Source organism: Vigna radiata, chromosome 11 (assembly GCF_000741045.1).
Source record: "Vigna radiata var. radiata cultivar VC1973A chromosome 11, Vradiata_ver6, whole genome shotgun sequence".
Lineage (NCBI taxonomy): Eukaryota > Viridiplantae > Streptophyta > Magnoliopsida > Fabales > Fabaceae > Vigna > Vigna radiata.
Genome location: NC_028361.1, coordinates 2,922,676 through 2,937,896, shown reverse-complemented (window position 1 = coordinate 2,937,896; position 15,221 = coordinate 2,922,676). Strand labels below are relative to the sequence as shown.

Genomic DNA, 15,221 nt, shown 5'->3' with positions numbered 1-15,221 from the left:
CTAAGGTACAATTTAGTCCTTCAACTTTAACAAATTCTAGTTTTAGTCCTTTTTATCAAATTTTTTTAACTTTATTTGTTGTTTCAAGCACGTTTCATTATAACATTTGGATTGTTTACACTGTTTGACACATTTTTGCTTCAATGTTAACTTAGAAACGCGTTTGAAACAACAAATGAAGTTAAAATAATTTGGTAAAAAAGACTAAAACCAGAATTTTTTAAGGTTGAAAAAGTAAATTGTACTTTGAAAGATGGACTAAAACCAAAATCGCCCAAAATATAGGCATTAAAAACATATTTAACCTAATATAATTTAACTTATGTATATAATATTAAATAGGGTAATTAATGATGGAAATTGACTTAAAAAAAGGAAAGTTGTAAATACTGCAAAGTTAGAGAGTTGAGATTTGGTGGTTGAGTAAGTAAAGAGTTGTATTAATATTAGAGTGGGAAGAAATAAATAGGCGTACGTACTTATCAAAATAGGGGGTGCCTATAAAAATTGCCCCTTCCAATCCTCATTAAACTCTGCAGTTACTTCTAACCTTTCAAGTTTTGACATCCCACCTTATAAATAGCATTAAACTATATTAACTCTATTTAACATATATTGAACTTAATTAAGTTAAAAAAATATAAAAACCAAAGTAAATTATACACCAAAACCTAAAAAATAAATAATTACTTAAATGTAAATTTAAAGTAGGTTAAACTTACAAATCGTTAAATAAATCGAATCAGGTGCCAACCGTAAGAAAAGCTAGAAATAGAAATTATTATCGCTGGTGAAATTAAGGATCACGCTAAATCACGTGAATAATTAATTAATATTTTTAGTTTTTGTCAGCATATTTGTATGCTTTATGTCATGTGAAGATATAGTTATGGATGGATATTCTGAAAAAAAAAATCTCGTCTAATTTATAAGTTCATTTCTAAGACTTATCCATTTGGAGCATATTATATTCAGTTGACGCATGCTAATTGGCTTAATAAAAAATTAAATCAAATACTTCACATTAAAAATCATATGATTCAACAGAAAAGTTAATTTTGAGAAGTAAAACACACGAGTTTAAAAATGAATAAAATTATTATAATACAAAAATGGTTGATAAAATATCATATTGTTCTTATTTATTTATTTTGATTGCTTTTGGATTGTCTAAAAGCCTTTATAGTTGATTTATTTGGGACAGAATGTGGAGGAATAAAGTAAGATGCAACCCAATTCACAAATTTCATAAATATTGAACCAAAAAATGACAAATATTGGGACTGTATTCACAAACCCAACAAAACCTCCACCACTAATTTCATTTTCCAGCTCTGTTTTTTTATTTTTTATTTTTTCTGGTTTAGCTTTTATGGCTGCCACTCGAATGAATTGAGGCAACAATGCATGTTTTGCACTGTGCCACTTTCCTTTCCTTTTTGGGTTATTGTTTTAATTTTTTTTTAATAAGAGCTTCTTTCTGCCACTGCCACACGCATCTTCTCAGAATCAGATAACTACAAACCGGAATTTACAAAAAGAGCACTGAAATCCACGTCACCATAACGCATTAGTTAACCAACAACTGTTCCGCACGTGTGCACTGAGCCACTTGACTTCCCACTTGCCCTGTTCTCAATCCACTAGGAGCCGTCACAGTCGACCCCACCACTTTCTTCCGCCTCTTAGCCGACGATCCACTCTCCGACGAAGACGAAGGCTCCGGCGACGTTCGCTTCGACGTCACCCGAACCGGTTCGGGCTCGCCCGAATTAATCCGAAGCGGGAAATTCAACAAAGCCCGAGACCCGCGCATTCTGTACGCGGCTCGGTCGTAAGCCAGCGCGGCGTCCTCAGCCGTCTCAAACGTTCCGAGCCAAACCCTAGCCCCGTTTTTAGCCGGGTCGCGGATCTCCGCCGCGAATTTTCCCCACGGCCGCTGCCTCACGCCGCGGTAGTGCTTCCCCTTCGCCGGAACAACCGCCGGTGCATCCTTGGGAATCACCGGGGGAGTGAAAACAGGTTCCGGTGCCTGAAATACATCCGGTTCGGGTTTCACACTCACTTCCGGGATGAAACCCGAAGAAAAACTGTCCGGTGAGTCCGCGTTGAGAGAGGGGACCCACCCTACGTTGACGGCATCGCGAAGAACACCGTAGAGCACCATGTCCTCCGAATCATCTTCCTTGAGAGGAAGTTCTCCCCAGTCGTTACTCAAACACGGGTACAACCTACCGAAACTGGAGCTCCGAGAGTAAAGGGAAGTGTTGCCCGAGTTAACAATCGGGGGTCCGAATTTGAGATCCTCGGAGTCCCCGAGTAAGTGGCGGCGAATGGAATCCAAAAGAGCCAAATCGGACTCGTAGGTAGTTTCTTCGTACATTTTTGTAACCGAAATGTCTTTGTTGCAGTGTCTTAGGCAATCTGTGTTTTTTTATCGTTTGTGTGGTGTTGAGAGAAGGATCGTGGATTGTGTTGTTGAGGGATGGATGGTATTAGGTTGTGAATTGAATATTGAAAGTTGAAAGAGAAAGTAGATGAGGGTCTTTATAAAAGGGAAGGTACATGAACTTGGATGATAAACTTGAGCTTAATATCAATGGCGTTTAGAAATATTTTAATTTTCAATTGGTGTACGGTTTCGGGTTTAAGTTAAATTCTTTTGGATTTACGAATGTTGTCAGCCTTGGCTTCTCCGAAGGTTCCCATGTATGAATCGCAAGGTTCAGGTGCAAGTTGCTTGAGATTTATCACGTGCATTATTCCCCGTATTTCGTAATAAAATATTTTGTCTATGATGTCATTCGACTTGCACGCCCACACAACTTGTTTCTTGTCTGTTTCTGCTGTTTTTGTCGTCTTCTCTGCCACTAAATTCACGCACAAACTAATTAAATCTATTTTTAGGTTTATTTTTACGAGGAGTAAATTATTGAAAACCCTAATTTTGTTTGCACTGAGAGGGGAAAATGAAAAGCAAAAGGATTAATTTTGGAAGAGAAAAAGCAGAAGCAGAAAAGAAAGAATGGCGAAAGTGGAAGTAGACTGAGAGGAAATGATGCAGTGGATATGGACATGTTTGGTGAGGTTTGAAATTGCAATGGATGTTATTGGTGGATATAAGTTTCTTGCAAGGTCAATAACCTCCCATTAATTAATCTACTTGCCAAATGACGACCCCACCCTCCTTTAATTTTCCATCTCACTGTAACTTCACTTTTTTTTTTTTTATCAGTGTTGCTTCCAGGAAGCTGGTGCTCATCACACAACATCAATTCACAAACCCTAACTTTTTCACATTTCATCATTTCCATCCCCTTTATAAAAAGATGCTACCACTCTATATTCTACATTAATCAGATAATGGCCTTTCGATTATATATTAAACAAATCTTTACCATATTTAATTTTACTTAAGTTAAATAATTCCTTTTAATTAAATTTATCCCATGTCAGCATTCACATTGGAGTATTTTCTCAAGTCTATAATAACCTTTTCAGGATTTTGTTCTCCTCAAATCTCAAATGATAGAAGAAAAACAAGGTATATTTAAACTGCTCCTAATTCAACTCCTCAGATGAACTTATTGTGGTAATTAATTAATTGGGTCTAGGATTAAAGAAACTTTTGTTTCCATAAAGTTTAGATAACATAATTAGAATTGTTGTATTGATGCATTGTTTATTTTGAAACTTTTACCATTGAAAAGATTGGAGAAAAAAAATTATATTTAAACTGTGATTAATTTTGATTATTATGTTTGTAAAACTATTAAGCATACCAGAATAATGTTATAAATTAAAATTGGTTTGTACATTCTAATTTTTGTAAACTCTTATAATTTAACTTCTTAAAAAGCTTGTTTTAACTTATAAATAAAATAAATTTACCTTATGAGATAAGCTTAATTCATTTCAAATTTTCATTTTTTAAAAATACTTAACGAAAACTTTATCAAAACAGAAGTTATATACTAATTTTATTTTGTTGTCGCGTGCTTTTTATATTTTAATTGTAATTAAATAAATAATTACTCTGTTTAAAATACGTCTCGGTCAGTCATTAATAAATCATCTTGAAATGTTACTCCTTAGTTCATATGTTCGATTGTTGGTTGCTACAACTACCACGCCACTATAAAAATAATTAATAAAATAATATATAAAGTTTAAGGATTTGATTGAATGGGTAATCTAAATTGATACATTGATTTATATGTATCAGCATGAAGAATAATAACTCCGAATAATTCATTTTAATTTCTGCATTTTTTTCTTTTAAAAATTTACGCCTCAACCTTGATGCTCATAATTTTGTTAGTGAAAAAACTATTAGAAAGGTGTAACTTTAAAAAAAAAAAAAAAAACTAGCAGTTTTTTTAATATAATTTTTTTTTTTGCTTTTTATTCAACGGCAAAAAATGAAAAAGTATTTCGATAATTAAAATAAATAAATAAAAACATCATAGTAATGTCCTTAGTTTTACATATTTATTGATTCAGAATGATATCTATGATCAATTAATATTTTATAATAAAAAATAAACATAATTTTTACTAAGTGATTTCGTGGTGGACTCCATTAAAAATGAGTTGAGGCCTCGAATTGATTTAATATTGGAGCTAAAATAGTTTAGTTTTTTTTTTTAATTTAACTGGCAATAAGAGGCATATCGTGAATATTATAAGATGACACAATCTTTTATACATTAAAATTATAATTTATTGTATAACAATACAATTCAACATATTCAAGTGTGAAGAAAGGATTAAATATGTTTTTAGTCCCTATATTTTAGGACGATTTTAGTTTTAGTTTCTCTTTCAAATTAAAGTATAATTTAGTCCTTCAACTTTAGAATTCTGGTTTTAGTCATTTTTATCAATTTTTTTTTTTACTTTATTTGTTGGATTGTTTACACTGTTTGACACATTTTTGCTTCAATGTTAACTGATAAACGCGTTTCAAGCATGTTTCATTATAGTATTTGGATTGTTTACACTGTTTGACACATTTTTGCTTCAATGTTAACTAATAAACGCATTTGAAACAACAAATAAAGTTAAAAAAAATTTAATAAAAATGACTAAAACCAGAGAATTTCCTAAAGTTGAAGGACTAAATTGTACCTTAGTTTGAAAAAAGACTAAAATCAAAATCGCCCCATAGGAAGTGAAAACATATTTAAGCCCAAACTGCTATCAGATCACAATAGAACTTTTATTAATAATTTAATTTTTATTCTGATTAAAACAACTTCACATTTTTTTTCCTTTGTTTTTTAAACAACGAAATTTAAATTTTAATAATGTCTTATATGCATCTTCTGCTTTCGTTTCTCACAAATTGATTTTTACTTTCTGACTATCAAGTATTTGAAAAAGACCACATTCATCCTTAGAAGTGCCATATAATATTTTTTTTATTAAAGGTAATCCATATGTTAAGTTGGAGAAAAAATGTAATATATTTTGTAGGCAGAAGACCTAACTATTCTTTAAAAGTGTCATTTCATAATTTTTTTCATTAAATTTCTGTATAAATCGTGTACATATAAGGATGATATTGCAATGTATTATATTTAATTTATTCTTTAAATGTAACTGTTAACTAATATTTTTATTAAAAGTAAATTACACGTAGATTATTACTAAACGGATAACTATTTTATCATTTTAATTTTTTATCTGTATTTGTGAAATAATTTATCTATTAAATTTAAAATTCAAACATTCTGTCGAATATTTTAAAGTTGCATGTGTATATATATCTAAAATTTTAGATGTTGTGCATTTGATCCCATAACTACTAAATTAACTTATGGATAATTACAAATATCAGTAGTTATTAACTAAGTTTAAGTTATAGCTAACAAGATTATATAAAATTTGAAATCAAATATTTTATCTAAACCAAGTTATTAATTTGTATAACAAATTTAGACATATTTTTTAACCTTGCGTGGTATTTAAAGGCGTGTTTTAAAGTTTATTTTGGATATTGTGAGTATTTAGATTTTAAACGATAAATTTAATTTAAAACTTGACAATACGATGAATCTTAAAGTATGTGAAATGAAAAATTAAAATGTAGTACAAAATTGAAAATGACATTTTACAATATTATAATTATTAAAAAAGAAAACAAAAAACTTTGACTTTAGAATGTTGTATAAGTGTTATTATTATAAACAACCAGCATGTCCAACAAAAATAAATATTATTTTTGTCTGACCTCTCTCAACAACTTTTTTTGCAAATAAGAAATTAATTTTACTAATTATATTTAGTATTAAAATGATAATGTCACACACAATGAAAGGCAAATTTAATTAATTGATAAAAAAAATTGTATTCTCAATATGAATTTGAATCATTATTTTCTAAATAATTAACTTAAACTATTAAATATATTTACTACTTTTGTATTTATTTTCCGTTGGAATGAAAAAAAGAATCTGTGTACCAAATGGTTTAAATTTAAAAATCGGAGTGCCCAACCTTTGAATTTTGAAGCTGACCGATGACCATAACAACGTTCGAAGTTTGATTTTGACTAGAAAATTCTCATTACTTTGTTAATACACGAAACTGTTTTGTGTCCACGTGCCCATTCCTAACACGTGAATCCCACAATCTTTCAGAGTTTTCCAATATTTTTATTTAGCGACATTAATTTATAATGAAATAAATATGTTGTCGTCCTTAAATCTAATTAAAATTTATAATTAGATTTTTTTTCAAAATTTTAACTCAATTTAATCGATCAAGTCAAAACATGTGGATTTAGTTTTTTATAATTAAATTTAAAGTTCAAAAGTATTTTAAAATAACATTTAAGTTATTTATTTATTTAAGACATTTTTTCTTAATTATTAATTAAAAAAATATTTTTAAAACTTGAAATAAATTTATAAAATTAAAAAAAAATCACACCGTTCTTAAATTAGTCTAAAATTAACTAGATAAACTAATTATATAATTAAATAACCAATAGACATATTTAATCTATTTATAATAATCTTTGTAACTTTTGATGATAAATAATTAAAAAGTATTACTCATTATATTTACACTTTTAAACTTCAATATATCGAGTTATAAATAAAATGATTAAATATACAGTTTTGAAAATATAAAAATATTTTTTTATATATATTCATAAGTTTCAGTTTTAATAAAATTTAATATAAATAAATAAGATCATATATAATTTATAGATTAAAAAAATTATATAAGAATATAGATTTAGTGGGCTGGAATCTGTGTTGAACCAGTTTGGAATATAACATGAGAGAGGCCCTACCAAGGACAAAAACTCTTCAACAGTTGAAATTGGAATTTTAAATTTTAGACAAAAAAAAAATAAGAAATAGAAAATTCACGCCGTAAATTGTACAAATGAATTTTTTCTAGTCCTTCTTCATACGTTACCCAACTATGATTGACGAAATATAAAACATTTTTCTTCTCCAATGATTCAATGTATTCAACTTTTGCATACATAATATTTATATTATTAAGTAATATAGGCACTAAATTTATTCAATTATTTAGAAAAAGGAAAATACATTTTTTTTTTCTAAAATCATATTTTAATGTCATCGTTTTATTTGACAATTGTAATCTTTAATTAAATGAGATATATATTTTTTATAATGATATATCTTGTCTCTAAATATAATTACTTGATCTCTCTATTAAACATACTTGTCTAATTTTATGACTTAAAATAAAATATACATATAATTTTTAATTTTTTTAATTATTTTATTTAAATTTTAAAAAATAGTGATATGCATGTATTTTCCGAGGTAATGTGAAACGTTATTGATTATGCATTGCATGATCTTTTATATCGATGTATTTAGTTTAAAGAAACTTCAAACATTTAAAAAATTACATGATATCCGTAATTTTATTTATTTTTAATTAATGGAATCATAATCATTTATGCTCCAAAGAAAGGTGGTGGGTGTTCATCTCAATTAAAAATAAGTAAATATAAAATGTCATTCAACATTGTGTATTTTAAAAAATAATGATCAAGGATTTAACTCAAATCAGTCGATTGAATGTAATGATTTGAGTAAACTCTCGAGTTGAATCCCTACATACAAAAACATCAAAGAAATAATGTATATATAGGATTAATTTATTCACTTTAATTTTTAGGCATAGCATATTTTCATATCATTAATCAACCACAGATCATTTTAAATATAAAAAAAAATATAAACAACTTGTTATATATGGAAAATTTTAATATATAGAGAAGAGAGCAAGCCATCTATTTTTATGAAAGCAGACACTGAACCTATTTTTCTTATGTATTTAATTTAATAAAATGCCACAAACATTTTTTTACCAGATAACCCACAATTTTTTTTCTTATGTTATAAAAAGGTGTATTTTTTAATTTTTTAAAATAAAACAATGTGAATGCGATTAGTCTTAAATGGACTTGTTCCCATACCAAAGTTTGAAATGTGATACATTGAATTTAAGTTAAATTTATATTTTTAAAATATATTTCTTAATAAATATTGATCACATTTCTATCATATATATTTTTAATAGTTTTTCTCCAGATAGAAAAAGTGCAGTAAAAGTAAAAGTCCAAAAACATTGTTTATAACACTTATGAAGGTCAAACATTTGGATGAAACCTCCTGAAAGGGTGGTTGGTTTATAACAGTTATGTTGACTTCATCATTCATTTACACTAATATATTTTCAATCTCAGTAATTCATCAGGTATAAGAAATCAATTATTTCATCCATGTAATTAATATTTCATTTTCTCAGGAAATGTACTTTTCGAAAAAATAAAACAAATCCAAGATTAATAAAAATAAATAAATAAATTATCAGACTTAAATGAATTGTGCTAGATTCCCAGAGATGCTAAAGACAAGGAAAGGTAATATTTATATTTGAAATAAGTTTTGATTAAAGTTTGAAGAATATTTATTAGAAAGATATAATATTACAATAATATATAAGTCTAATTTATACAAAGAATTGTATTGTTTTTAATTTAAAATTTCACTTTTCTTTTCTTTTTTAATATTTGTTGTTTACTTAATCTCAATAAAAAAATCAAAATTATTGAGAGATAAAATTCCTCGATTATCGTAAAAACCTATTAGTGAATAAAAAATTATGGATAATTTATCGATGTTAAAAATTTTGTCAATAAAATATTCATGAATTAATTATGTTTTTTGATTTTTTTAATATTAAATAAAAGTTAATAAACTTTGATCTAATTTAATTTTCTGAGTTATTTTAACTAAAAAAATTAAATTATTTAATGTTTTAAAATAAGTATATTTAAATAAAAAAATTATTAAAATGATTATTATATATTTAACAAAATAAGTATATTTAAAAAATAAATTATTAAAATGATTATTATATATTTATATATTAAATAAATAACAAGTTAATTAATATGATAAAATTTTTAGAAAACGTTATTTATTTGTTTTAGAATGAACTAAAACCATTTATGGCTCACCACAGGGTCAAATCTACCTCTTTAAGACTTTATACTGACACTAAGAGCATCAAATTTCAAACCAACATTATACAATAAAAAATTTGCTATTAAGTTTTCTTCAACTTTCAAAGATGTTATTTAGTGTACATAATAAAAGAATTTCAATATAAGAATATAAATATTGTTTATAGATTATTTATCACATGTTAAAAAAATGATAGAAATGTTTCTAATTATTGTTTCACACATTCACCGTGATTATAATAATTTACTCTTATCATGGTTCCATCAAACAAGTTGAAAATCTTGTCCACATATCTATAATCAATAATCTATATTGTCAAGCACTTTAATGCCCATATCAAAATAAAGTAGAAAACAAAACCTTATCCACCATATAATAATACAACTCATTCAATGCTAAATATGACTTTTCTATGTAACGGTCAAATTAATCATCTCTTCAAATTATAACATCCACAATTCATCAATACTTATAATAAATTAATAACCTTCATACCACATCCAATATGCCATTTACGTAAATCTGTAATACAATGCAATTATAATTCGATTTCTTTCTTTTCAGCTTTTGGATATCCAATTATTTAATTTAATTTTTATTAGGTTCACTAATTCCGCGTTGTTTAAAAAGTTAAGACTTAGTTTAACTATTTTTTTTTATCTTTCAATGTGTTTTTAATGAATAAAATCATAACGGTCGTCTTTTTTGTTTTGCTTTCTTTCAATCGTCTAACGCATTTTGATAATATAATCCACTTTGATAGATTGTTGACCTGCAAAAAATATTCTCACGCTCAAGTCACGTTTCATAAAGATATGTCTACTTTATTAAGATAAATCAAGTTTTTACTATATTTATATAGCTTGTGGTAGCCAAAACTATTTATTAACCATTAATGCGATATATTTTTAAACAATTAAACTCGATAATCAATTATTAATACCATATATTTAAAAAAGCATAAGACGACCCATTATACTTATTAACTGTCTATAAAAATGACCATGACAATTAACATATATTTCATAAAGTAAATATATATATATATATATATATATTAATTATAATAATGTTACAATTTTTATATTTATCGGGAGATCAATAATAAAATCATATATCTTTTACTCTTTTCATTGAAAATGATTAATTACTTTTTCCATTATTTTCCTTAAACATCAATTGAGATTATATTCCAAAACTTAAAAAAGTTTAAATACAATTTTTCATACACATTTTAAAGGTAAAATTATAAAAAACAATTTCAAAACAAATAATATCTCCAATATACAATTATTAACCTTACCTCTCTATCATTCAAACAACTTATAATCGAATAAGATTCTGTATAGAAAAATTGAATTATATCATTCAGCAGACTTATAATCGGATGAGATTCTGTATAGAAAAACTGAATAAAACTTCACCTGTTGTCGGCACGACCTACTTTCATTGTAATGTTTTTGTTTAACTATTCTAGATGCTACTCGTACGACATCAAAAGAACGTGTGTTTTATAACTTGAAATTTTTTCCACTTTGGGAAACCGAAGAAGACTGAGTCATCTGAGTTAGAAATGTCTTCATGCGTTACAAAATTGGGTTATGAACACTAGATCTGCACATTCATTTTGGGCTAGCCCAATAGACAATGGGAACAATGTTGAAAACTGAACAAAGATCTTCTAAAGTTAATATTATAAACAAAACGACAGGGTTTAGAACATTTACAAACACTGTGCAATATAGTATGAGACCGTTTCATCGGACTTTATCATGATATGGATGAAGTCAAACTAGAATGATTAGGGTTCTGAGGAGGCCAAAGTTTAAACATAAAATAAAAAATAGGAGAAAGCAACAGGACATCCAAATCAGCCATGACCATTCTAGAAGTTCTTCTATCCATTCTATGTATGACCGAATCATTCATTAAACTATTCTATGAATTGTTCATATTTTATTTAAAAATTGTATTATACTGCTTTTTTTTTTTTTTTTATCAAGGTACTAACGTTTCAAGTTTCTTAAAATAGCATTGTTTAAATCATTCAGGGCTTTTAAAAAATTTTCTCCTTAAATCTCTTTCTTATCTTCATCTTTGATGTTTACGTGCAAACATTTTAGTAAGCAAGATTTAGAAAATGAAATTAATACGGAACTGAATAGAGAGATTAATCTCTTGATGGGTTACATAACTGCATATTAGGGTTGACTGATGCAAATCTAAACAAAATGATTTTCTGTGGTATCTCAAAATAAGTTCTTTTAATTTAGAGAACTCAGAGAAAAAATATACTTTCTTAAAAACTAGAGATGATGAAAAAAAAAAAAAAGCTCATACAAACTTGTAATGTATGATTGTTTGGGTAGACATCGAAGATGGCCGAACTCTCTCAAACATTTAAAAACTTTAATAAGTATGACACATAATTAAATTTACCAATAAAACATATATTTACCAGGTCATGATTATATAATTGCATTTATCGCAAATTTTAAAGCTTATCGTGATACTGATTTAAGTGTATGAGTACTTTTAGCATATACAATCTTACATTACTTAGAATCAAAGTGTCATAGAATTAGAAAAACTATATATCCGACACTAAAAATGACTTTAATTGAAAAAATGTGATTGAATGTTTTAATTACGATGTATCTCTTGGAAATTCACGTTAACTAGAGATAAGGCTAAATTATAATATATCTTAAAAGCTGGTTTTAAGTCTAACTCAACTTCAAAAAACTCAATTATTTTAGTTTAAATAATCTAACATAATCTTTAAGGATTTTCAAACATATAAATCAACACGATTCAGTTGTTAGTAAACAGCTCAGAGGCTTAACACAAACGAAGGATACCTTTTAGGCCTTCTAGAATTAAACATTTTACTAAAAATATACAGATAAACTTTGCTTGCACTTTCAGTATCTTCCTTTAACCTTGCCAACACTCTAGCTTTTATGTCTTTTGGAATGCACGATTTAAGACAAAACAAAAACAACCCGAATCAGTTAACATTATTTTAAAACTATACTAAACGAAGTAGTAAAACATATCAATAGAAATAATTAGGTTTAATAGCCAATTTTGTCCTCAGTTTTGTTGACAAATCTTAATTTAATCTCTCGTTTTAAAAGTAATTGAAATGGGTCTTTACTTTCAAAATTTTGAGTCAAATTAGTCCCTTTCGTCAAACAAAAACAAACAACGTTAAGGGCTTGATGATTTGGCAGAAGAGATATTATTTTATAGATATATCTATAAAATAATATCTCTTATGCTAAATCATTAAACCCTTAAGATCATTTGTTTCTGTTTAACAAAAGGGACTAATTTGACTCAAAATTTTGAAAGTGAAAACCCATTTCAAACACTTTTAAAACGAGAGATTAAATTGAGATTTGTCAACAAAACTAAGTACAAAATTAGCTATTAAAGCAAATAATTATGTTCTATCCACAATGCAAGTTATCTCATTTAGTAATTAGTTTTTTCTAAACTGTATTCAACGGACAGACAAAGAGGACCCTCTGACAAGTGACAGCAGAAGCAAAGAATGGGTATAATCATCCCTCCAAAGTCAAAGAACATGCAGTTGACTAGGGCAAGGTTGAGACAGGATTAGGTTTGAAGCAAACAGGGTCGGGTAATTGGGGAACGGAGTCAAATTTTCGGGTCATGTTTAAGCAGAGTGTTAGTCTTAAGAAAAACCTGTCGGATCAAATTCAAGTATCCGACCCAATTTTAAAAAATGGATACAGTAGAGAGAGATGATTATAATAATTGAGAAGGTAAGTTAGTGGAAGGTTCGTGCAACAATCATTGCAGGCACCTCCGTTGAAACTTGAACATCTTTCATGGCTATATATCTTCATTTTCCACTATCTCTGATACACTCAAAATCTTCCTTAAGCTTCTTGAACATCTCAAGCACGCTCCTTCTTCATCTTCTTCCTCGTAAGAAACCATTTCTAAATGATGGCAAACCCAAACGCTCTTCAACTTTCTGCTCTCAATCAAATAAAACTGCATCTTCTCGGAGAACTCTCTCCTCTTCCAATCACACCCTCTTCTGATCTCACCAAAAATAACTTCTCTTTTCTATTTGATGAACCAAACCCCACCTCATCTCAATCAAGCTCCCTCTGTTCCCAATCTTCAACTTCTCACTCATCTGCAACAATGGACCAATTTTTCTCTGACTTTTTCGACTTCCCAACTACTTCCACGGAACACCAGTTCCCTCGTTTCGAAATCGAGTCCAAACCCCAAATAATCGATCACCAGACTCCGAATCCACACCCTCAAACATCAACCTCGGATTTCACGTTTTCGAACACGCATGACCGCAAGAAACCTCAGTCAAATCGAAAACCGTCGCTGCAAATCTCTCTCCCGCAAAAGACAGAGTGGATCCAGTTCGGAGAGGGTGAGGTTGCGGGAAAGGTGGTGCAGCCGGCTGCAGAAGAGAAAAAGCACTACAGAGGAGTTCGACAGAGACCGTGGGGGAAGTTCGCGGCGGAGATCCGCGACCCCAACAAGCGTGGCTCCAGGGTGTGGCTGGGGACGTTCGAAACGGCTCTGGAAGCCGCCAAAGCCTACGACCGAGCTGCATTCAGGTTTCGCGGTTCCAAAGCCATCCTCAACTTTCCCCTCGAAGCCGGCGCCGATAGCCGCAAACGCCAAAGGGAAGAGGAAGAGCCGGTGGTGGAAGTCGTTAAGAGGGAAAAGGTAGAAGATTTCGACGTCACCTGTATTAAGGATGCTCCCTTAACGCCGTCTAGCTGGCCAGGCTTCTGGGGTTCCGATGCTAACGGAATCTTCGCCGTGCCGCCTCTGTCGCCGCTATCTCCTCATCCGGCGTTGGGTTATCCACAGCTTATGGTTGTGTGAAATTGAAATCACCTTTTTTTTATTCGTTTTTCCTTCTCGAAAATCGAGATCATTTGTTTATTCGTTTGTTTAAATTGAATCATTGTTTGTGCCTCTTCATTCTCACATTATTCCTGTAAGTAAAAACATTTCCAGTTAATATGCTAAACAAAACAACACTATACATGACACGATGACGTGCAGACAACCCAAAGGGAAAATAAATTCTTTTTAACAATATTTTTTAACTATTTTTTTTTTACAATTAATTCATTTTAAATATTTTTTTAAACGTAAATTCAAATAAATTAATAAAACACATATTTTATTATCAAAAATATTATAAAAAAATATTATCAAAATTTCGTCAATAGACATGCTTAACAATGGAAGGTAACGTAGTCAGAAAATGAGAAATTCCATGAGAGGGGCTTCGGATCTTAGAACAGTGCTTTCGCGCTTGCCATTATGGAAACACAATCTAACACAACTGCGATTGTTACCATTTTTGTTTATCTTTTGCACGGCTCAACAAAAAATAATAGATACAAAAAGAAGAATATATATTAATTATGTTTAAGATAGTATATATTTTTTTAAATTTTATGATACTGAGCTTAAAAATTATATAAAAAAATTGGACTTATTTGATAATACAGCACATGTCAATTAAAGAAAGAAAACAAAACTCTACAGAGTTCTTTTTCAACTGAAGACTCTTTCCTACTTTTGACTTTATACCTTACCTTTTTAATAATTAAAAAAAAAAAGTTACATATTTTCGTTATTTTTTGAAGGTTTATATTCAAAATTGAA

At 28.8% G+C, this 15,221-nt stretch overlaps 2 protein-coding genes across 2 annotated transcripts; one reads left to right on the top strand and one right to left on the bottom strand.

Annotated features, from left to right (window-relative positions):
- Nucleotides 1-1,221: 1,221 nt before the first annotated feature.
- Nucleotides 1,222-2,773, bottom strand: LOC106776965 (ethylene-responsive transcription factor 2-like). Its single transcript, XM_014664448.2, is given in 2 exon segments — nt 1,222-1,621; nt 1,624-2,773. Coding segments are annotated over 2 exon segments (807 nt in total). The 5' UTR covers nt 2,384-2,773; the 3' UTR covers nt 1,222-1,574.
- Nucleotides 2,774-13,142: 10,369 nt separating this feature from the next.
- Nucleotides 13,143-14,596, top strand: LOC106776921 (ethylene-responsive transcription factor 6). The gene has a single exon (XM_014664396.2). The coding sequence runs from the start codon at nt 13,509-13,511 to the stop codon at nt 14,424-14,426; it is 918 nt and encodes a 305-aa protein (XP_014519882.1). The 5' UTR covers nt 13,143-13,508; the 3' UTR covers nt 14,427-14,596.
- Nucleotides 14,597-15,221: the final 625 nt, after the last annotated feature.